General features: G+C 37.3%; 1 protein-coding gene across 2 annotated transcripts in view; it reads right to left on the reverse strand.

The window, feature by feature from the left end:
- Positions 1-25423, reverse strand: part of RFX7 (regulatory factor X7) — a 119460-nt gene that overhangs the window by 49550 nt on the left and 44487 nt on the right. For both annotated transcript variants that reach the window (XM_040969868.1, XM_040969867.1), the window contains one exon: positions 17447-17480. In XM_040969868.1, the coding sequence (XP_040825802.1) occupies positions 17447-17480 (34 nt within the window). The remainder of the gene's footprint in view (positions 1-17446; positions 17481-25423) is intronic.

Genomic DNA, 25423 nt, shown 5'->3' on the forward strand with positions numbered 1-25423 from the left:
CCAGCACAAGAGGGAAGAGAATTTGGAGTGTTCAGACTGGTTTATCTGCTCTATAAATATGTACCTTCCAGCTTCTTGCACAGTTTTAGCCATGTTCTCCTGTGTTAGTGAAGAGCTAAATACTCTGCCCTCAGTGGTTCATATGGTGAGCATTCATTTTTAAACGTTATATTCTATGTTAATGAATGTAAAATGTAACCCTTTGCTAATGGTTAGTAGCACAGCTGACATATCTAACACCTTTACCTGCAGCTGCCATTTATGCCTGCTACATGCTAGACACTGTATTGACACTAATCCATGTAACATCCATGAGAACATGGTGGACTGTGTTTTGTCATCATCTCCTTTTTACAAACTAAGGTTAAAATTATGCAAGGCCAAACAACAATGGAATTGCAATGATTCAAATCTGGTCTGTCTCAACCTATAGTCTCAGCTTTGAGATCCTGCTGTGCTGCTACTCAGCTTCCTGCAGTTTGTGCCCTGGTTGGCCCACTTTGCCTTCTTAAAATCTTGCACGCATGGGATACACGTTGTTTCTCATCAAGAGTCTGGGGATGACAGTGGAGGTCGTCCAGACGGTCATCTCTTACCAGCAGAGTACGGAATAAAAGGGCCTATCTAAGTTGAATAGAACAGGAATGAATGTGAGAATGACAGAAAAACTGTATTTCTTCTAAAGTAATGTATCCATCTTACTTTACTAGCTGGAAAGCTATTTCCAAATATTTGTGGGAATATACTCTCTTTATTCTATATTATTTAAAAGGCAAAAACTAGAGGTTGCAAACATGTTCAATAACTGATTTTTATTCATTCATACATTCGACAATTATTGATTACTTTCATGTGCCTCTGGGTTCATTCTAACAAATATGTTTTTATTCTTAAGAAGCCAAGAACAAATAAAATTGCTAATCATAATTATCATACAAGAAAAGGTAAGCATAGGGCATCACGGGAAGAAGAGGTATCAAATGCATACATGAGGAATTTTCTAGAAGGGGTAAAACCTAGGTGAATCCTAAAATATTAGTAGTTACAGCAAACAACAACAACAACAACAACAAAAGAGTCTAGACCAGTGTTTTTCAACCTTGGCACTCTGACACTCTGGACTTGGGACATCTGTTATGGAGGGTAGTAGTGGGATCCTGTGTGTCGCAGGTTAAGTGGTATTATATACATCTATTTGCTTGATGCTGGTACTCTATGGGTGTGAAAACCATGGCTTATTTGATAGCCTGTGGAGAACGATAATCACAGAGGTAAGCAAACAAGCAAGCAAGCAAACAAACAAAAAAATGCTCTATGCTACAAGGCTGAGAATAGAGCAATGAAATGGCCATGAAAAGTTTTAAGCAAGGGTGTGAATCAGAATTTTATAAAGAGGACTGTGATAGTAGTATACAGAACAGAATGAGCACAAAGAAACTAGAAGTAGAAAAACAGATGTAGTAACTCAAACAAGTATAATTATCTGGATTAACGCTTAAGCTGCAAGAATGAACCAAAGCTTGACAAGCAAAGAGCCAAATGCCTGGTACTTGGTGAATAAGTGGTTTTAAGACAGCCTGAGAAAAGAGCCAAGATGGACTTTTGGGTTAACTGTGTGATTATCACTCACTAACACAAACTGATACATACAATGGCTCACCCTAAATGCTCATGCCCTAGTTCCCTAGTACCAACAAAGGCATTGCTTTACACAGCAAAAAGAAAGTTACAGAAATGATTAAGGATTTTGCTGCGGGGGGGGGGAGATTATTCTGAATTATCTGTATAGTCCCAATAGCAACTGAAGTGTTCTAGTATGAGAGGATGAAGGAGATTTTACAAGAAAGAAAGAAAGAAAGAAAGAAAGAAAGAAAGAAAGAAAGAAAGAAAGAAAGAAAGAAAGAAAGAAAGAAAGAAAGAAAAGTGTCAGGGTCTGATGTTGTGGCATAGATTAAGCCTTCGCTTGTGAGGCTGTCATACCATATAGGCACTGGTTCAAGTCCCAGCTGCTCCACGTCTGTCCTAATTCCCTGCTAATATGTCTGGGAGATCAGTAGATGTTGGGCCAAGTACTTGGATCCCACCACTCATTTGGAGACCTGGATGCAGTTCCAGGATCCTGACGTCAGCTTGGTAAAAACCATTTGGGGAATGAATCAGTAGATGGAAATCTCTTTCGCTGCCTCCATCTCTACCTCTCCTTGTAACAATACATTTCAAGTAAATATAAAACTGTACAGATAAATAAAACAGGAAAACAAAATAAAGTTGCCTTAGCTCCAAACCTTTTAACAAGTGTCAGAATGAGGAAATATAAGAAAAACTAAAGGAACTGGTTTTGAAGATGCGACCTTTAGAAGATTAGATAAGGCAAGAAAGCGGATTTTCTCCTAGTGTCGCAAAAAGGAATATAGGACTGTTGTCCTCTCTGATATTCCGATGAGATCCAGGTCAAACTGTTAACCTAAAGAATTTAAAATAATAAGGTACATAAGAGGTATGAAACCCACCTGGGAGGCCAGGAAGAAGCTCTCAGTCCCTGGCTTTGAGATGGCCCTGCTCCGGTTGCTGTGGCCATTTGGGGAGAGAAATAGTGGGTAGAAGATCTCTCTGGCTGTCTGTTTCTAAACTGTTTCTCAAATACACAAATAAATCTCTTTTTTAAAAAAGAATTCTTTGAAAGGTGGGAAATTTAAACATTTAATCATACATGGGAAATGGCCAATAGAAAACGAGAGAATAAAGAAATAATGAGAAAAAGAATTAACCATGAAGTGAATTCTGAGACAGGAATGGATCAGATCCATAGCCTATGCTGACAGATAACAGCTTTTAGGCAGCAAGGCAAAGCACCTCTTCTGCTGGGAGAAAAAGGAATGAGGACAAACACTGGAATATAACTGAGCAATTACTAACTTAGAAACAAGAAACAGTGTTAACTTGGTGGAGGACCTACACTGTAACTTCCTATTTTTCTCAAACAAGTAGAAAATGAGATCATTTGCTGGCATGGGGGAAGCAGGGATGGGTTTAGTAGCTTGAAGAAAAGAGATACGAAAAAAAAATTTTGTGTAGAAATGTGGAAAAACATGACTTGTAAGTAGAGTGTATGTGGAGGCCTATAATCAGACTCTTAACACAGTTGTCACTTGCTGTCCTGCGTGTGGTCTTGCTGGAGTACCAGATATTGAGAACAAATTGTCCACTTTCACACAACACACAAACAAAAAGAACTGTTTGCACAAATGGGACAATTAAGAGCACAGATCTGTTAGACCTGAGAGTAAAAACAAAACACCAAAACTCAAAAAAACAAAAATATCAAATTAGATGATTCTACCTGAAGATGACTTCTGGGCTACAGTGCTAAAAGGAGCCATCAAATGCAGCAAGCCAGTAGCATTGTGCTTGTGAAGGCAAAGCACAAGGAAGGAAGAGAGATCGGCACCTCAATATGGCTCCCTGTCAATACGCCTGAGAAAGCAGCAGAGGGTGGCCCCAGTGCTTGGGCCCCTGTACCCACCGGAAGCAAAATCTTGGCTTTGTATTTGGACCCAACTCCAGCTATCGTGGCTATTTGGGGAGTGAGCCAGCAAATCCAAGATTTCTCTCACCCTTTCTGTAACTCTTCCTGTTTTTAAAAAAACATCTCCAAAAGTTATATCGATCCCTGTAGAAATTTGAAATCTATTACTACATACTGAATTATAAATGTGTAGAGCCTAGGCAAAAACTCCCTGCTATTTATAAATGGCTAACACATGCCTTATTTCTAACCAAAGCCTAGAGAGCTCAGTGTATACCTGAGGGAAATAGTTATTAGCTACAGGATGACATTTCAGTCAATATGGGTATCTGCTTATATGATAGTGATTCCACAAAATTATATGGCCCAGTGGTGATGTGGCCATCTCAGTGGGCTGAAGAGCATAGTCTTTGATGTAACACAAAAATGAAATGATCTAATCACCACCTTCTCAGACTGAATCCCCATCAGCTGGAGAAGTATAACTATACCAAAACCAGAGGAGTAACATTATGTCACTCTACACTTGCCCTATCAAAAGTTAAAACTAAGTTTCAGAAGAATTATTCTATAAGTAATGCAGTTCCCTACCAAAACAGATATCAATACAATTTAATGTAAGAGAACAAAATCCAGATGATCAAATTAAACCCCCAGATAAATGTGTCTAACATTGAATTAACAGTTACTTACATGTAAAGAAGAAAGGCATGATCTATAATTGCAACAAAAATAAATAAAACAGATCCATAAAGAAACAACGGAATTAGTAAACATGGATTTTCAAAGAGGACATTATAAATATCCTGAGGGGATTTAAAGAAAAATCAATATAATCAAAACAGATATTTTTAAAAACTTCATAAAAATAGAATTTCCAGAAGTAATAAAACCATAGGGTCTTAAAGCAGAGAAATGAAATTACTGGCAGGATAGATTAAAATCTCTGATTAGTGGAAAAGGTCCAGGTTAGGGAATACAATAATGTAGAAATATAAGCCATCAATAAATGTAGCAAAAAATGACCTGATTGAAAATTAGCAAGTAACCACTATTTCAAAAGAAAAGCTTTTTAGATAGGAACAGAGGGGACCATGTTCAGCCTGATAAAGTGCATCCATTACAACGTTCAAGCTAATATCCCACTACATCGTGAGTGAATGACTTTCTTCTCCCTAAGACTGTGAGCAAGGCAAGAAAATTCATTTTTACCATTTCTATTCAATCTTATACTGTAGGTTCCAGCTGCAGTAAGATGAGGGGAAAAAGGCAAAATAAATTGAAGTAGAGATAAATTTGTTTAATCAAAGATAACAACTGAGTAGGTAGAAAATCCTAAGTTACTTTACATAAATCTACTAAATTTGTTTTTTGAATTTAGCATATTTACATGATCCAAACTTAATTAAAAATATTAGCAGTGAAACAGTGGTTTTTATAAATATTTACACAAACTTCTGGCCAATTTTCAAAATAACATCCAAAAATTATAAAGTTAAACATTTCAGAATAATTTTACCAAAGTATGTACAACACCTACACATAGAAAACTACACAACAGTATTGAGAAATCATATAACAGTCAAGCTACATACAGATGTATGTACCTCACAGATTGATGAAATGTCAAATAACCCCTAAGTTGACTCATAAATTCAATGTAATCTCAAACAAAATGACAGAATTATCTAAAAAAGTTAACATAACTCTAAAATTTGTAGATAAATGGCAAAAAATAATTTGAGCCATTCACATGAGGTGATGTGAAGACTATATATAAAGCCACAGTGTATAAAACATGATGACATAAGAAACAGTTGCCACTCCTCATGGAGGAAAAAAAGGTCACAAAGTCATAAAGATAAAGCTTTTTTAGGCCCAGGAGGTGATTCAGGAAGTATAGATTCTATAATGCTGACACAACTGGATATTTACCTATATGATGATAAAATTAAAAGCCTTTACATTCACCTTAAGTCAAATAAATTAAAAGGGTCCAGAGAGCCAGAAGAAAAGGCTAAAACTACAAAAACTCTGAAATATGTGACACAATCTTCATGAGAAGGCTGCAATTATTTAGAAAATGTGAAATGAAGATATTAGAAAATCTTAAAAATCTTAAAAGCTTTTGAACTTCAGGAGATACTTGGAAAGACTGTTATTTATGTTTTTTTGTAAAGATTTATTTATTTTTATTGCAATGTCAGATATACAGAGAGGAGAGACAGAGAGTAATATCCTCTGCCCAATGATTCACTCCCCAAGTGGCTGCAACGGAGTTGAGCCGATCTGGAGCCAGGAGCCAGGAACCTCCCCCAGGTCTCTCACGTGGGTGCAGGATCCCAAGGCTCTGGGCTGTTCTTTGACTGCTCTCCCAGGCCACAGGCAGGGAGCTGGATGGGAAGTGGGGCTGCTGGGACTAGAACCGGCGCTCATATGGGATCCCAGTGCATATAAGGTGAGGGCTTTTAGCCACTAGTTTACCACGCCAGGTCCAAATTTATTATTGTTGATTATGGATACTCCAGGTAGTTTGGATACTAACACTGCCAAAATGAGGCATGTAGGAAGACATGATGACACTGGATCAGATAACAAAGAAATCTAGCTAAGACAAACAAACCTGGAAACAGACAGAAAAACAATAGCAAACCCTCAGAGACCAGAAAAACAAACATCACTCAATGTTTGCGGTTGGTTGTTACAGAGGAAGAACTAGAAAAGCAAGGGGCAAGCAAAATATTTGGAACAATAGTGGATGACAAATTTTCAGTCTCAGTATTCTATAGCCCAAGAAATATAAACACGAAATGATCTGTACCTACACTTGTAAAAGTCACACTGAGCCAACAGGTGAACATGTGAGTGATAAAGAGGGTATGGAATGAATCTTGGCAGCAACAACAGAAAAACAGATCATCATGTACAAGTAAATGATAATATGATTAACAGCTAACTTCACATCCAAAACACACGAAGTTCAGGCTGGGTTAAGCTGCTGCATGGGTTTCCCATGAGTGCCTGGGATTAAATGGTGCCAGTATCCAATTTCTGTTTTATGCTAATGTGCCTAGAAGCAGCTGAGGATGGTAAGTACCTGAGTTTCTGTCACAACTATGGAAACCTTGGATGGAATTCCTCTAACTCCTGGCTTTGGCCTTTCCAGCCTGGCTGCTGTGGGCAGTTTTAAAACTTAAATATTTATTTATTTGAATAGAAAGGCAGCGTGAGTGAGTGACTAAGAGCCAGTATCTACTGCCTTCTTGGTTCTTTAGCAGAAATCTGGATTGGAAGTGGAGCAGCCAGGACCTAAACTGGTACTCTGATATGGGTTGCAGGCGTCACAAGTGTAGAATTAACCCACTGCACTACAACACTGGCTCTGATATTTGGTTGTGGGCATTTTGAAAGTGAAGCAGAGGGCCCGGCACAGTGGCCTAGAGACTAAAGTCCTTGCCTTGAAAATGCTGGGATCCCATATGGGCACCGGTTCTAGTCCCAGCAGCCCCACTTCCCATCCAGCTCACTGCCTGTGGCCTGGGAGAGCAGTGGAGGATGGCCCAGAGCTTTGGGATCCTGCACCCGCGTGGGAGACCTGGAAGAGGTTTCTGGTTCCCAGCTTCAGATTGGTGGAACACCAGCTGTTGCACTCACTCGGGGAGTGAATCATCGGATGGAAGATCTCCTTCTCTGTCTCTCTTCCTCTCTGTATATCTGACTTTGTAATAAAAATAAATAAATCTTTGAAAAAAAAAAAAAGAAAAGTGAGGCAGAGAATGGAAGATCTCTACCTGCCTGACCCTGGCTCTTGCCTATCTTTTAAATAAAAATAAACACATGAATAACATAAATCTTAAAAAAGAAACAGATGAAGCACAACAGGTAATAGAGTAACATTCATAATAGCACTCAAAAAAATGAAAGAAATAACATACAAATAGTAAGGAATTCTATATCTAGTAAAACTATCTTCCAAACAAAGCAAAATAAAGATAGTCAGAGATAAATGTATACTAAAAAAAAATCCATTATGAGCACTTCTATCATACAAGAAATACTAGAGAAATGCTTTAGAGAGAAAGGAGTTATCGTTGGTTCCTCTTGGTTTCTCCCTTCACATTAAATCCAACAGCAAGGAAGGGGCAACCAACTTTCCATCCAAAGTAAGTGTGAATCCATCACTTTTCTTTGTGTCTGTCACAACCTGCATCTAAGTAAAAGTCTTGAATTCATTAATGAATTTCCAAAATAACTTACAGGATGTCCTGCTTCCAGTCTTGTTCCCCTAAAATCTATTTTTCTAACAACACCCATGGTTATTTTTAAAAATTAGATCATTCTGTCTTGTGCTTAGAATTCACTAGTTGACTTTCCAAGATGAAGTCCACAATACCTGTCATGGCTAAATTTCTATCAGTTTCTCTTCTGCAAATTAGAACACACTGGAACTACTGTACACTTTTAAGCATTTTTATACTAAAAGCTAACACTATCTTGACAATAGTATGGTGGACTTTCTACTATTGCCTGTTCCTACAATGTGATAACACACTTAAACATCAGAATGACACAACTGTAACTGTTGTGAAAGACAAACAGAAGGACGGGGAATAAATACTGAATATATCTACTTAGTTACCATTCTTTAATGATAAAAATACATGAAATTTTATATTCCAATTTTTCCTTATTATAGAGAAATGCACAGTACATGATCTATAATCACCTAACTGTGCCAGAGAACTTCAGAATTTCTTGCTTATATCTAGTTGTAACTTTGTACTTTTTTCTTTCAAAGATTTATTTATTTTTATTACAAAGTCAGATATACAGAGAGGAAGAGAGACAGAGAGGGAGATCTTCCATCCAATGATTCACTCCCCAAGTGAGTGCAATAGCTGGTGTTCCACCAATCTGAAGCTGGGAACCAGAAACCTCTTCCAGGTCTCCCGCAAGGGTGCAGGATCCCAAAGCTCTGGGCCATCCTCCACTGCTTTCCCAGGCCATAAGCAGGGAGCTGGATGGGATTAGAACCGGCGCCCACATGGGATCCCGGCATTTTCAAGGCGAGGACTTTAGTCTCTAGGCTGCGCCACTGGGCCCAACTTTGTACTTTAAAAAAATAATTTTTTTTTTAAGATTTCTTTATTGGAAAGTCATATATACAGACAGGAAATACAGAGAGGAAGATCTTCTGTCCACTGATTCACTCACCAAGTGGCCGCAGCAGCTGGAGCTGCACTGAGCTGAGCTGAAGCCAGCAGCCCCGGAGCCTTCTCTGGTTCCCTCACGTAGGGTCCAAGGCTTTGGGCTGTCTTTGACTGCTTTCCCAGGCCACAAGCAGGAAGCTGGATGGGAAGCGGGCCTGCTGGGACATTAACCAGCGCCCATACAGGATCCCAGCATGTGCAAGGTGAGGACTTTAGCCACTAGGCTATGGTGCCAGGCCTTACTTTGTACTTCTTAAATCAACATTTCCTCATCCCGCTTCTTTTTTTTAAGACTCCTTATATGAATGCTATAACATATTATATTTGTCTTTGTATGGCTTGTTCATTCTATTTAAAATGACTTTGAGTTGCATCCACATCATTGAGAATGTTAAGGTTTCATCCATTTTAATGGCTGAATGAATTCCATTGTGTATTTGTGGCACACCTCATTTATGTTTTAATCAACATATGGGTACTTAAACTGTTTCTATTTCTTGACTGTTATGAACAGAGCTGCAATATAAATGTGTTCAACAGACTCATTAGTGGTAAATAATATGAAAGCTCTATGTTTAGTTTTTTAAAGACCCTCTAATCTGTCTTCCACAATGGCCTTATTAATTCATATTCACATCAATATTGTGAAGGGTTACTTTTCCACCACATCCTTCTCAATACTTGTCTTTTGGATAACAGTCAATCCAACTGTAGTGAAATGTGTCCTCACTGGCTTTGACTTGCATTTCCTTGATGACTAACAATGTTGAGAACTTTTCATTTTGTTTCTCCTCTCTGTAAATCTGCTTTTTAAATAAAAATAAATATATATTTTTTGCTGTTGTTGACCTCATTTATTGCTCAACAACCTTAATGTATTATTATTTTTTAAATTTTCATTTTATGACACAGTTTCATAGGCTCTGGGATTCCCCCAACCCCACCCCATGCTCTCCCCCCATGGTGGGTTCCTCCACCTTGTTGCAGTATTATAGTTCAAATCTAGTCATGATTCCTTCATTGCGAGCATGTACCATGTATCTTACTGTCCAGATAAATTCAACAGTTTCTTGGGGAGACCATCTCTGGTCTGAAAGTGGAACTGGCAAAATATCATCCCGTCCAGTGAAAAGCCACAACAAAACGTCCACAACAATTTACATTATGGAGTTAATTGGCATGGTATTGAGTGACCCATGTGTTAGAAAATGCAAGTTCTCTAACCACATCCTGTAAGTACTTCATTGACTTTTTAATTGTAGTTGATACACAACCGGCTGCTATACACCTTAGAATGGTTATATACCTTAAAATGGCTATAAGGTACTATTCAGCTGTCTCGTGTCTATTTTCATTTTAGTATTCAGCAGTTTATAGTATTGAAGCATAATTCTTACTGAGCTTGGCAGATTTTACGATAGTCCAAACAAGCTTATAACTCTAACAAGGCATATGTCAACAGTTGAGGCACAGAACAGTTTTAGGAGGGGTGTGCAAAGAAATCTTCAATACCTTAGTGAGGAGTAACCAGTCTTTGTGCCATACTTAGTAAGGTAAATGTGAGTCCAAGCTGACCGTTTCCTGTCTGGTTCTAAGCTTTCCTTATTGGTGCCTATCTAATCTTTTTTTTTTTTTTTAAGATTATACTGTCCATTTTAAAACTTGGATTATTTCTTTTTCTTCAATTGACTAGACTCACTTATAGATTCTGGAAATTAACCTGTTGCCATATGTACAACCTGTGATAAATTTGCCCATTTTGTAGGCTGTCCCTTGGTTGATCCATCCATCTTCTGTACAGAAACGTTTTAATTTGATGAATTCTCATTCATCAAATTTTGCTCTTGCAGTTTTCATACAAAAGAAATCATTCCTCATTCCAATGTTCTCAGTATTTTCTCTATATTTTAGTGTAGTAGTTTCAGGTAATAACTTGGATCTCTGATCCATACTGACTTAATTTTTTTTTATAATGCAAGGCCACCATCCTTCTCACAAGATGTGTTCTTAGCCTTCATGAAATCTCAGTTGGCTGTAGGTGCCAGATTTACTTCTAGAGTCTCTCTTCTGTTCCACTAGTGTCTGGATGAGTTTTTATGTCAATGCTATGTTGTTTTGATTGCTGCAGCTTTGTAATATATGCTTCCTGCTTTTTTCCCTTTTTCCTATTGGCTATTTGGGATCTTTTGTGATTTTCATACAAATATTATTAGTGTTTTGTGAAAAATGTCATTGTTGTTTTGAAAGGAATTGTAATTGAATCTGTAAATGATTTTAGGTAATATGCACATTTTAATAATATTGACTTCCCATCATAAGTATAAGCTATCTTTCCAATTTTTTATGTCCTCTTTAATTTCCTTCAAAAATAATCTGGCTTTCATTGAAGAAATATTTTACCTCTTTGGTTACACTTATTAGCAGTATTTTTGGTAGTTATTGAAAGGGAATTACTTTGATGATCTGTCTTTCAGATGACTTATTATTTGTGCATACAAGCACTGGCTTTTCCAAGTTGGCTGTGTATCCTGAAATTGTTGAATTACACTACAACTTAATATCCTTCTTTCCAGTTTGGATACTCTTAATTGCCTTCTCTTGCCTAATTACTCCAGAACTTTTAATACTATCTTGAAAAAATAGTAAAGAGGGCATTCATTTCTTATTTTTAGAGAAACACTCCTCACGGTTTGCTCATTCAGTATGTTCACAATTGGCTTCCTGTACATGGCATTTATTAAATGCATTCCTGACAGACCTAACCTGCTTAGTTGCTATTGTAAAGGGGAGATGAATTTCATCAAGCACTTTTTCTGCGTTTATTGAGGGTGATCACATGATTTCTGTCCTTCATTCTGTGGATATGGTGAATAATGTTTAGTAATTTAGATATCTAAACCATCCTTGCATTTCTAAGGTGATACCATCTGATCATAGTAAATAATCTTTTCTAATGTATTGATGGATACAATTTATTAGTATTCTATTGAGTAGTTTTGCATTTGTGTTGGTCTCTAGTTTCTGTATGAGTTGTGTGTGTGTTTGCGTGAGTTGTGTGTGTTTCATTGTCTGGTTTCGGTATTAAGGTAATGCTGGCCTCAAAGAATGAATTTGCGAGAACTCCCTCCTGTTCTATTTTTATAAAATACTTTAAATTTTTTGAGCTGATTTTTTTTAAATAGCTGGTAGAATTCAGTAGTCAAACTATCTCTTTCCTCTTGGGCTTATCGTTAGATGCAAGACCTTTCATTAGATTCAATCTCACTTTAATTGGTTTGTTCAGGTATTCTATTTTACTGTGACTCCATTTTGGTAATATATGTCTAAAAATGTGTCCATTTCTTTTACGTTATTAAACTCGTTGCCATGTAATCATCTGTAGCAATCTCTAACAACCTTTTGTATTCCTCTTGTGTCATTTATAATGACTCTATTTCCTTCTCTGATTTTACAAATCTGAATCATCTTTCTTTCTTTCTTGGGTTTACTAAGGGTTTATCATTTTTGTTTATCTTGCCTCTTTGTATCACTAATATTAGCTTTTTGTATTTTTCTAAAAATATGTCATTTATTCTATTTTATTATTTATTTACTTTTACTAATTTGAATTTGAGTTGTTTGTATCTTTTTATTTCCTTGTGGTGGCTTCATAACAGATCTTCCTGCCTTTCTTTTTTTTTTTTTCTTTCTTTTTTTTTTTAAAGATTTATTTTTATTATTTTTTCATTGGAAAGGCGGATATACAGAGAGGAGAGACAGAGAGGAAGATCTTCCGTCCGATGATTCACTCCCCAAGTGAGCGCAACGGGCCAATACTATGCCGATCCGAAGCCAGGAGCCTCCTCCGGGTCTCCCACATGGGTGCAGGGTCCCAAAGCTTTGGGCCGTCCTCGACTGCTTTCCCGGGCCACAGGCAGGGAGCTGGATGGGAAGTGGGGCTGCCGGGATTAGAACCGGCGCCCATATGGGATCCCGGGAGTGCAAGGCGAGGACCTTTAACCACTTGCGCCACCGCGCCGGGCCCCTTTCTTTTTAATATGTACTTATTGTTATAAACTTTCTTGTTAGTAGCACTTTGGCTGCATCTCTTGTTCAGATTTCCATGTTCATTCATTTCAGGAAATTAACTTTTTCCTAATTTGTTAGTTGTTCAGGAGAAAGTTGTTTAATTTCTATGCACTTCTGGGTTTTCCAAAGTTTTTTTTTGTTAGTGAATTCCAGGTAATGAGCACTGTCATCTGAAAAAAGACTTGGTACAATTTGTATTCTTTCCACTGTGTTTAGACCTGTTTGTGATCCACAGTATGATTTATCCAGGACAAAGTTTCACAGCTGCTGAGCAGAATGTATATTATGTAGCTGTGGGTTTTCTACTTCTGAAGTTTTCTTCTAACTCATCAGTATCTCTTGCTTTCAAACTGAAGAATTCCCTTTAGTATTTCCAGTACAAAAGCCCAGTAGTAGCAAATTCCCTTGGCTGGTGTTTGGGAAGGTTCCTCCCTCATACCTGCATGATAGTATTACTGGGTAGAATGATCTTACTAGATACACATATTTTTTTCTTTACTGCTAAAAGGTCTCATCATGTGGTGGATCAAGCTTATTGATTTATGTATGCTGAATTATCCCTGCATCTGTGGGATAAATTCTTTTGGTCATAATAAACAATTTTTTATTGTACTGCATGCTTCTATTTACTAGTAATCAGCTCCCTACTATTTGTTCCTTTTCTCTTGTGGCTTTGAGCATTTTTTAAAAAGATTTATTTTTGTTAGAAAGATAGATTTGCAAAGAGAAGGAAATACAGAGAGAAAAATAATATTCCTTCCGCTGGTTCATTCCTAAAGTGACCACAATGGCCAGAGCTGAGTTGATCTGAGGCCAGGAGTCGGGAACAGGGTCACAAGGCCCTCCATTGCTTTCCCAGGCCATAAGCAAGCAGCTGGATGGGAAGTGGAGCAACCTGGACATGAACCAGCGCCCATACAGGATCCTGGCAAGTACAGCCTAGGATTTAGCTACTCAACCATTGTGCTAGGCCCTTGAGAATTCTCTTTGTCTTTCTGACTCTAATATGTTGTAGGGTTGATCTGAATGGTGATCTTGATGTTCCTGTACCTGGATGGGTATCTTTCTCTGGTTCTGAAACATTTACCATTATTATCTCCTTGCATATTTAAAAAAAGGAGAGACATCTGTTGATTTCACTCCCAAGCAGCCACAATGGCCGGAGTTGCACAGATCTGAAGCCAGAAGTCTCTTCCCGCATCCATGTGGGATCCTGGAGTTCATGTGGGATCCTGGAATGTGCAAAGCGAGGACTTTAGCCCTCCCAGAGCATACCTGGAGCAAAACTGCTTAGGGTGCTGTCTAGTGTCTAGGCTGCTTTGTCTAGCTGTGGTATGATGATGAAACCCACTGAACACCAGAGTACCTGAAGGCAGGATCAAAGCTCACCCTGCTGCATTCTGCTGCTGAAGTGGACTCACTACCTAATATTGCCTTGCTCACCAAGTTGGTTTGGTCATGAGCCTGATAAACTGGGGCCACTAAACTCCATCTAGCTATGAAGAAAGTCCTGGGGTTCTGCCTACAAGCTCTGGCTTAGATACATGGACCATCACAATCTGTTCAATAATGGGTTCTACTAGCCAGACGCAGAGTACCAAGCAGCATTCTGACTACTTTGCTGCTGGCCCAAGGGTGTAGGAGGGGCAATGAAAGCAGCCCCTCAATCACCTAGGCAAATACCAGGTGAGACACAGCTGGTGTGATCGTGGCCTTATCTCATGAGGCCCTGTGCAATCTTGAAGGTAAAGAGTGTGCCCATGTTAGGTTGGTAGTGATATATGCCAGAACAAGTTTGTCCCATCAAATCCACTCTCTGATACTGGTTGAAGACCGGAGACTTTGTCCACAGGCACTGCCAAAGGACAGGCACCAGGACTTGCCTGGTGTTGGGTTTTGCCAGCCTCATATAAATCCAGGCACACATTCCCATTGCTTCTTGTTTGTCCAAGGATGCAGGAGGTACCTGCCCTGGCATCCAGACTGACACCAGGATGGCTTGTGCCTGGTTTCCAGTCACCAGGCTCCTCAAAGTTTCATAGGGTATCTGCCACATTTGCTTGAGGGTGGCAGTAATACATACTGATGAGTCTATCTCATTGGAGTGCAGGTCTCAGCTGAAGTCAGGGTAAATCTAGTGGCTCAGCCTGTAAGCTACAGCCGATGGGTAGAGGCACTGGTGCTTTATCAAGTACTACATTCCAGTCTAAAAGAAGTGAGCATGAATGTAAGCTCCATGGCATGATCCTAACCTCCCTTTCCTATCCTGTAAGTAGCAGCTGGAGACTTGTTTTGCTTCTGCTGGCCAGTGCAGAAGGGGTGGTAGAAGCTGGTCTGGCCAAGGAAATTCCAAAAACTCAGTCCACAGGTGTGGGCCTGGAGGTAGGATTGTGGGTCTCTGATCAAGTCTGAATTTTATGGCAGTGCGGTTGGCACACCGGAATTCAGTTTCCTCAACTTCCCTCCAGTAGGTGGTGTCTCTCCTGGCTCTCCGGAACTGGGAGATTGGTCACCAAGGCTCTCTTCTATGGCTTTTTCCTTATTATACTAAATGGAGGCACTGTACTTTCACTTTGCTTCCATAGCTCTTACACAGTTCAGATTGGTGTCTCCATGAGGGGTGGGAGGATGGCCACTGCAGTGTCTTCTGTAGCTGCCCTCTTACTCTCTACTGCTCCCAGTCTTGCCTTGTAGTCTTCAAACATCTCAAATTCATTTCTGATGCAATATTTTTGTTCTCACATCCCTTCTATTTAGTACATATCACTGGCAGATCAACACATAGGCTGGTTCCTTCTTATTCAAGTCTTGGTTTAAACACCACTTCCTCAAACAGACTTTCTAATTACTACACTTAAAACTATCCTAGCCACTGCCACATGCTACCTTTTCTCTTAAAAATTTTATAATTTATCATTGTCTGAAGTTATAATTCTTTTTCATTTGTTGGTTTAATAACTACCTCACCAAATAAAATACAGGGAACATAAGGATAGAGCTCTTACTATCTTGGTCATCATTGTGTAGGCAAAGCCTAAACCAGTATTTAGAAAAACTGGCTAAAATTTTATCAAATTATAAATATGTATTTATAACCTTGCATTAAAATAAAAAGTTTTAAACTTTTCAAGAATTTTAAGCTCCTTTTGCTCTTAGTATTTACAAATTTCATATTTCACACTTTATAGCAGTCTTCCTCGTCTATCTTCTCAATAAGAAAAAAGGAATAATTCTGCAAATTTATTTCAAGTTCTAAGAAAACAGATAACTTTGGATGAACAGAAAAACTGTCTGTTTTCTTTACCGTTGTACACTGGGAACAAGAAACTGGTCTAACACATAGCAATTATGAGTAATTATCAAGTGACATGTAAACAATGAGATGCCTTAAGAGAGAAACTGCTCTGGGGATTAGTAACAATGTCATGCCCTTCACCCTAATCACCACTTTCCTAACTCTTAAAAATATTCTTGAATACATCTGCACCTCATACTGGTTTTCTTGAGGACAATGAGTATGCTTTTTAATTTGTAGAATGGGCAGAAAAAATATCAAAATATGAGAATATCAGTTTCTTCGTAAAAGAGAGGGTTGTTGTGAAGTCAAGAAAGATAAAACAGAAAAGGAACAAAACAAAAACGCCCTACAAAGTCTTCTTTCAGCTTTTAGCTTAGAAAAGTATTGGAGAACTCAACAAATTATCTCATCTCATATGAATTATTCCTGGTTAACTTACCTTATTTAAGGCTAAAAAGCTAATACCAATATAATAAGCTAATATACTATATATCTATTTCAGAACCAGACACTAAAGTAGAGCCTCTTCTCACAGAATTGGTGCATCTCATAAAGAATAACCCAAATTGAATAAAAGTTTTGAAGTCACAATAGGAAAAGTGGATTACCTAGATGTAGTGACTGACACTTTGAGGAATCAAAATGATCAGAGCCACTCAATGTTCTAGAGCTGAGGGGTATGCCTCCACAGAAATGTTACCAAAGAGGTCAGCACTACTCCAGTTATCCTAGTGGCTGCATGATTCTTCCTTCACATGTTTAAGTAAAGAATTACAAATACAATCCAAATTTAAACTACTGTTAAGGCTTTCAATCCTAAAAGCTAGCAATCCAAACATGGAAAGTATATTGTGGTAACAAAACTAACCCATTAAGCACGTTAAAAGCTTTTCTTTAAACAATTTTCTTATAGAGTTTCACGAGTTCAATCTAAATTTAAACTCACGTGGCTTAATTCTTGAAGGCTAGAAACCAAAACATGAAAAATATACTATCGCAACAAGCTCGCCAAATTTCTCAAAAATCTACTTCAACAAATTCACAAAGACCTATCAGAACTGGAAAGTAAACATTCACTTTAATTAAATGTGAGCTTAAGCAAATTTGAGCGCAAGTCAATGAAATTAAAAATGCTCAGTTACCTCGGACTGTGATTTTAGTGCTGATGATATATGGCAAAATATCTGGACAATTTATAATGAATTCACAATAGGGTAACAACTAATTGTTAAATTTTATTCACTAAAGTTGGATTACATTTGAAATTATATTTACTTAAGAATGATACTCTCTTAGATAGTGCCAAGACCTAATTGCAAAAGAATTTAAGATTACTTTACTTACCAAAATGCAGTCCACTTTAGATTGTACAGTTTTGCTAAAAGAAAAAAGAAAGTTAATTTAGTTAGAAAGCTCATTAAATGTTTGAAATATTCTCCAACAGACATTATAATCAGTATTATATATTTTGACAAAAGGTAAAACTCCTTATACTAAAATGAGGCACTGTAATCTCAAACTCCCTCCATTTTTCACAAACCAAAACAAAAATTTTCCAGTCACTAAATAAATTCAGTCTTAAAGTATTAACAAAAAAATTTCTGAGTTGACCGTTAACTCTTGTGCTATAAGAGATGCTATGAATGAATAATTTAAGTTTAAATGTCACTTAAGTGCAAATATAATGCTGTACTTTAAAAAGAACAGTAGCTAAGCTGCCACTTGCAAAACCAATATCTGGCATGGTAGTGCTGCTCCACTTCTGATTCAGTTCCTGTTACGGTTTCTGCGAAGGCAGCACAAGTGCTGGGAGTCCTGCCAACCATGTGAGAAACCAGCAACTACTTCTCGGCTCCTAGCTGCAACCTGACCTAGATCAGGCTGTTGTAGCTACTTGGGGAGAAAGCCAGCAACTGGAAGATTTCTTTCTCTTATTCTGTCCTTCAAACAAACAATTTTTTTTAAAGCTCAGAGTTCATAGTAATCATGATTTGTCCTATTTTGCCAGTCATTTTTAAACAAATTTTTAAAGAATTTCATGCACTTGAAAAGAAGAGTGAAAGAAAGCAGAGAGATACACAAAGACGACAATTTTCTCAATTACACTCTAAGGTCAGCCCAAACCATAGCCAGGAACCTCAAACTCCATTTGGGTCTCCCACTTGGGTAGCAGCTCCCCAAAACCTGGGCCACCTGTTGCTGCTTTCCTAGGTGCATTAGCAGAGAGCTGGACTGGGAACACGGCAGCTGGCACTTGAACCAGTTTTTTGACAAGAGATGTATGTGTTGCAGGCAGCAGCCATAATGCTATCCCACGGCTGCCACTCTGGACAACAACTTATTCAGCACTTACATGTCATAATGATGTGCTAAGATTTTTAGCTCTAAACACAAATATGAAACAGATTCTTTCTCTCACCCTTTCCCTCCTACCCACCACATACAAACCTATACACACTCCCAGTCACAGAAATCCCTAGACATAAAAATAATACCAAATACTAATACAAAAATAAACTGGGAAGGTGTGTAGTAAAAACAAACGCTACACAAAAAGACACTAAACATCAATTTAACTGCACTTCTGAATATATTCATTGTTAACATATAAACCCCAAAAATGTCTGAATAAAATAACTGTCATGTGCATGTTGCTTCAAAATAAAGTACAAATGCAAAGAAGTCATGTAAAATATTCAGAAATAACTTATACACAATCTTTAAAAGATGCTACAAACCGAGTAATCTCCCATAAAAGGCTCTAGAGCCAAACGAATACATACAAAAATTGGTTATTTGCCTTTATATACAGTTATACAGCTTTACTACAAAGTAAAAATTGGCACAGAGCTCTTTTTTGAACTTACACAAGCATTAACAGTGAAGTCTTTCAACCTCCACTCATTTTTCAATTTCCTACTCAACAATGACTTCCAAAAAGAGTAAGGGGTGTTTCCCTAAGTAACAGGAATTGATATCTGCTTCCCACAATCCGGCACTTGTACAGCTAGCTTATCATTTTTTGGCAGTTGACATGTATTTTTCTCTTCTCAATAACTCCAAGAATTCCCCCTGAGATTACAGTGTAATCTATAAATTAAGAACTAAGTTGTTAAAAAGTAGCATTTTCAGAATCCCTCATTACCCTGGTCTAAACAGCCATCACTTCTTGTCTACAGAATCAAAACAAGCTTACACACAGTTTCTCTGGTTTTATCTTTACCTTCCACCACCAACCACACCCTATGGATTAGTTCAACAAAGCGGGGAGATTCCCTGTCCAAACTGGTAGTCCTTTGCTTCAAAGTTTTTATCAGGGTCATGAGCCCTGTATGACCCAATCCTCTGATGTCTTTCTGATTTCATCTCGTACTAGTTCAAACTCAATAGATTCTGCTCCTGCAAGATGGGCCTTCCTGCTGGCTCTGCAGGAAGGAGTAGGACCTGTGTCTTTTTTCTGTCTGCCTCTATCTTCTCCCTCGTAACACCCCCTATGGTGTTCGGGATTGACAGTTTTTCCTTTTCTTCTCCATATAAAATACTCCCACTGTCTACTGCTCTTATTATCCACATTGCAGAGGCATCACGTTTTTTATTAATCTATTTGTTTAGTGGTTACTTTCCTTGACTATCAAACTCTCCAGGAACAGACTTAGCCCACTTTGCTCACTGCAGTATCGTTACCCAGCACATGTTTCTGTTCCAATAAAATTAGTTGAATGGATAAATGACAACAACAACACTATGTTTCTACATTTAAAAAAAAAAGTCTGAGAAGAATGGGACTACTTACAACAAATTTTAAAAGGAATTTTATTATTTATTTTTTAAAAAGATTCATTTATTTTTATTTGAAAGGCACACTTATACAGAGAGGGCATGACAGAGACAGAGAGATCTTCCACCTGCTGATTCTCTCCCCAAATGGTTTCAATTAGACCTGAGCCAATCCAAAAGCAGGAGCTTCCTCCAGGTCTTCCACATGATGAAGTTCTCAAGCACTTGAACTATTATTCTCTTTGCTTTCCAGTTTGCAAGCAGAGAGCTGGATCAGAAGTGGAGCAGCTAGGAGAGGATGTTGGTGCAGCATGCACAAGATGAGTTTGATATACTACTGTGCCAGCTCCTGATTTTATTATTTTCAGACAGTTTGCAAATATATATTTCCTTAAGCTCTTTATCTTATATTATTTTCTTTGAAATGCAAAGAGTAAAACAGAGGTAACAAGATCATCTGGTGTTCATTTATCACTCAACTGCTTTTGACAGCTCCAGGGGTGAGCCTGAGGCCAAACTAAAGCCATGACTCCAGTATTGAATCTGTGTGGGGAAAGGACCCAACCCTTGGAAGCAACTGCTGCTTCCAAGTTGTCACCAGCTGGAAGATGAATTAAAAGTAGAGCTGAGGGCCTGGTGTGGTAGCTTAGTGGCTAAAATCCTCGCCTTGCATGTGCTGGGATCCCATTCAGACACCAGTTCATGTCCTGGCTGCTCCACTTCCCATCCAGCTTCCTGCTTGTGGCCTGGGAAAGCACTAGAGGACGGCCGAAGCCTTGGGATCCTGAACCACGTGAAAGACCCACAAGAGGCTGCTGGCTTCAGATTGACTCAGCTCTGGCTGTTGCGGCCACTTGGAGAAATGAATCAGTGGATGAAAGATCTTTCTCTCTGTTGTTTCTCCTTCTCTGTATATCTGCCTTTCCAATAAATTAAATAAATCTTAAAAAGAGGAAGAAGAAAAAAACAAAGAAGAAAAGAAAGGAAGAAGAGCCGAGACTGAAACCAGGCATTGTGACAAGTGGTGATCTGACCCTACTGGTACATACCCACTCCATGTGATACCCAATATATTCCCATTTTGTCTGTAACTGGCTACTCCAGGGGAATATCTAAAGAGAATGGTTATATTTACTCCCCACATGCCCCTTGCTAAATCTCTTATGTACATATCAATGGCAGCATTTTATAAAACATATAATTACCAAGTGAAGCAGTGACACTTCTAAACTAGGTAGGCACTTTGGAAAGAGGTTAATCTAGGTTCTTAATTATTTTCCTTCATAAGTAATACAAACACAATAGCATGACTTAGGTAAAGTTTAAGTCATCCTTGCTCTTCTATCCAGTTAGATACCATACTTATCTATTAAACAGTAACTACCACTAATGTGATGTGTACTTTTCCCAGTCGTTCTTCAATATTTATATTAGACATATAAATATTTCTAAGCAACACATACAGTCCTATGAAATTTTGCAAATGTTTATATGAATGTCATTACATTATACATATTCAGCAATTTTTTTTTCACTCAACACAGTTTTGGAAATCCATGCTGACTCACTTAGATGAAGTTCATTCATTTAATTATCAAATTTACTCATCTATTCATTTCATTATCAAATTTGCTAATCTATTTTTCTATGGCAACATGTCTTTATAAATGTCTGCTTGTAAATATATATGTATATGTATATATGCAAAAATTTCTTAGTGCAAACCTGTTAACTGATTTTCAGATACGTATGAATGCATATTTTCAACTTTATATTATCAATTTATTCTCCAAAGTACTTATGTCCATTTATATTTCCATTAACAGCATGACAATTCTTACTTTTCTATTACCTTTCAATGTCATTTATGAATGATAGTATGTTACCATAGTAAAAATTTATCATCCCAATGGAAATGAAATAAAAATAAATAATATATATATAAATAAAAATAAACAAAAATACAATGCAGTATGTACCTCTACTTCCAAATCAAAGATGGACTCCCAATGCAACTGCTGGAAATATCTTGACAATAGGATGTTGCACTGTCTGGCATTTAAGTGTGTTAGAACACACTTAAATAACAGAACGATGATTTTATGACCACTTAAGAAGGACTATACTACTGTAATAGTATGGGGGAAATTAAATGTGGGGAGGGAATTTGAGGAAGGGGTGGGGGAAATCCCAGAGCCTATGGAATTGTACCATAAAATTAAACATAAAATAGGAAAAAAAAGATGAATGCAGAGACTTAGTCTGAAAATAAAATAAAAACTTTAAAAACATAAAAAAAATTTACATTTTTCCAATTACAAAAAATTCTGTGTATCTTTTTACATGACTATTGGATGGACATGAGTTTTCTCCCGTGTTAGCTGTTGCTGATTCATATTAATTTAGCTATTTTTATGTCAAATAGACTTTCTTATTATAGCAGTTTGCCATATATCCTGGAGGGTAATTCCTTATTATATGTATTTAACATTTTAAATAACGTCTTTTGTCTTATTAAAATTCCAAGTTTTGACTTACCCAAATGAATGGTTTTCCTTCATAACTTGTAGCAATGTAAGGGGGTGTCTTATGAAATCCAATGCAGCTAAGGTGATAGAGTTATTCTAAATATTTTTAAAGATTTTAAAGAACTATTTCATTTATATTAGAAAGGCAGATTTATAGAAAGAAGGAAAGAGAGAGAGATCCTCCATCTGCTGGTTCAGTCCCCAAATGGCTGCAATAGCTGGGGCTGAGCTGATCTGAGGCCAGGAACCTGGGGGCTTCTTCTGGGTCTCCCATATGGGTGGAAGGTCCCAAGGATCTCAGTCATCCTCTGCTGCTTCCCTAGCAGAAAACCTATGTGATCTGCAAGCACCACAGAGGAAGCATTAGTGTGTTACACGACTGTACTGGCTCCAAAGTTACTAACTTTTCCAACTTTTATCTTTACTCTAATTGGAATTTCTACTTGTGCATGATAAGATGTAACGTGAACTTTTTTCTATCTGGTAACTAATATGGTCCCCATGTTAATGTGCCAGATTTCCACTGTGCTTAAATTCATTTGTAGCCTCTCTTTTCTGTTTTATTAATTGATCTGGCTTTTACTGAGCCAATATCACTCTTTGAATTTATTCCTATAGTAAGCTCCAGTTACTTGATTTCAAGACCATCTTTAATTCACTTGATTCCCACATTATATCTAATTATTTGATTTCAAGACCATCTTTGTCCTGTTCTAAACAGTTCTGATAGGGGGTTGCATTTTGGTTTAAAACAAGCCAACATCCATTACAGGAGTTCCTGAGTTCAAATCCAGATTCTGGTGCCAGATTCCAGTGTCCTGCCAATGCAGACCATGCAAGGCAGCAGTTGATGTTTCAAGCAGCTGGTCCTTGCCATCTACATGGGAGATCTGGATTGAGTTCTTGGCTCCTAAATTTGTGCTGACCTGCTGTGGTAATTGTGTGCATTTGGAGGCAAACCAACAGATGGGAACTCTGGTAGCTGTATGTCTCTCTCTGAAACACACATTCACTCAGAAAGCTTTGATAATTCTTGGACACTCAATTGTCTGTGTAAATTTTTTCACAGAAGTCCTCCTTTTTTTAAAAAAAAAAATTCTTTATTTTTCATGATATACAGTTCCTTAGGCTCAGAAATTTCCCTTTCCATGCTCCCCTACTTGTTACCCCCACTGTTTTCCCCTATATTGTTACACTACAATAGTCCCTCAACAATATCACAAGTCCATCATTCTATTTAAGTGTATCGTGACACTGTAGGTATAGAGAATGGTATAGAGTCCAGGATTCTAGTATCAAGACATACTTAACCAGTTTCACTGGGAGTCCATCTTTTATTTAGGAATAGAGATGTATAACTACAGTGTATCTCTACTTCACGGTATACTTGCCTCCATTATACAGATTATCTTTTATTTTGTGGGAAGGTTGCCTTAAATCAGAAAGAATATACGATATTTGTCCTTTGAGGACTGGCTTATTTCATTGAACATAATGGTCTCTAACACAGAGAAGTCCTCTTAAGCTACACACTGAAATGAGTGGGTAGATTTATAATTTGGCAGCAAAGTAAATCCTTTAATTCCATTTTCCAGAATTTTTTTTGAAGTACTTGTATATACTACTAAACAACCATTTCATCTTTTAGACAAGAAATATGGTTTCCTTGATCAAACTTCCTTTGAGAAAAAAAGTCATTGCTCACTTTTAACAATTTATTTTTCTGAAATGTAAAAAACTGTATGTATATAAAACATACATAGGAAGTGAATTTGGTGAAATGCTAAAAATAAATCTTATACATGCAACACAGAATCCATGAATTCTTTAAGTTCACATTTCCAAGTTTTTGCTGGAATACTTTCTATAACCAAGTGTATTAATTATGGTGTTCAAATCATCCATTGCTTTTTCTTCTATCTATCCATTTGTGAGATATGTTAAATATTCAATTGCAACTGGGTATTTGTTAATTTTTATGTTACAAATCTTGGTCTTTATGTTAAGATCATATTATTGGTTAAGTAAGGCTATGAGTTTATATTTTCTTGATATTCTTTTATTATGGTCTAGGGTCCTTTAATTTACTGATGTCATCTTACCTTAAATCCTATCATGTCTCATATTCATTTTGTTAAAGTATCTGTTTTATTGTCATAAAAATATTTTGCAATGAATCCTCCAATTTTGATTTTTTTTCTTTTTTATTTAACCAAAGGGAACAAATTTCATTTATTTCACTTGTATAGTTTTAAGAACATTATGATGCTTCCTTCCTTCCCGTCCCTCCTTCCTACTCTCCTTTCTCTTTCCTCTCTTACTTTTCTTCTAAGTTTTACAATGACAACTTGAAATTTACTTAATAGTCACAAGCTTAACCCCACACTAAATAAAGAATATAACAAGTAGTAAGCAGAAAAACTGCTGTTCCTTAAGAGTATATAGGCAAAGGCTACAAATAGTAATAAAATCTAAAGATTTCATTTTAGCTTATATCACTGCATTTTTGTACTCTGCATATTGCCTACCACAAATCAGGGAAACCATACATTTGTGTTTTGGGACTGGTTTATTTCACTAAGCCTAATGCCCCTCAACTGCATCCATTTTGTTGTGTAAGTTTATTATAAATTTATACTTCATGGAATTTTCCAAACTATTCCCTGGATATTTTTCGATTAAAAAAAAAATTCTTCAGTATTCTGATACAGAAAAGGAAATGCAACTTCTATTACAGTGACCTTGTCACAGTTAACAACTTACGTTCCATTAAAAAACAAAAATGTTATAACATTAAGGCAAGAGTGCTTCAAGGCAGGTAGCAATTGGAGGGAAGTCATCCCTACATGAAATGAACAGTACTGGGCAGAATTTTTATAAGGTTCTCACCTGAAAGTACTCCCTACCAAACCATGTGGCAGAAATGACCTAGCACTGAAGCAGAAATGCATAGTCTCATCAGCTTAAGAATAAAATTTTGGGCTGACAGAGCAGCTGGAAAAGGAACAACATCACA

The sequence above is a fragment of the Ochotona curzoniae genome, unplaced genomic scaffold, assembly GCF_017591425.1.
Source record: "Ochotona curzoniae isolate NIBS_2020 unplaced genomic scaffold, NIBS_Ocur_1.0 scaffold_4701, whole genome shotgun sequence".
NCBI classification, from domain to species: domain Eukaryota; kingdom Metazoa; phylum Chordata; class Mammalia; order Lagomorpha; family Ochotonidae; genus Ochotona; species Ochotona curzoniae.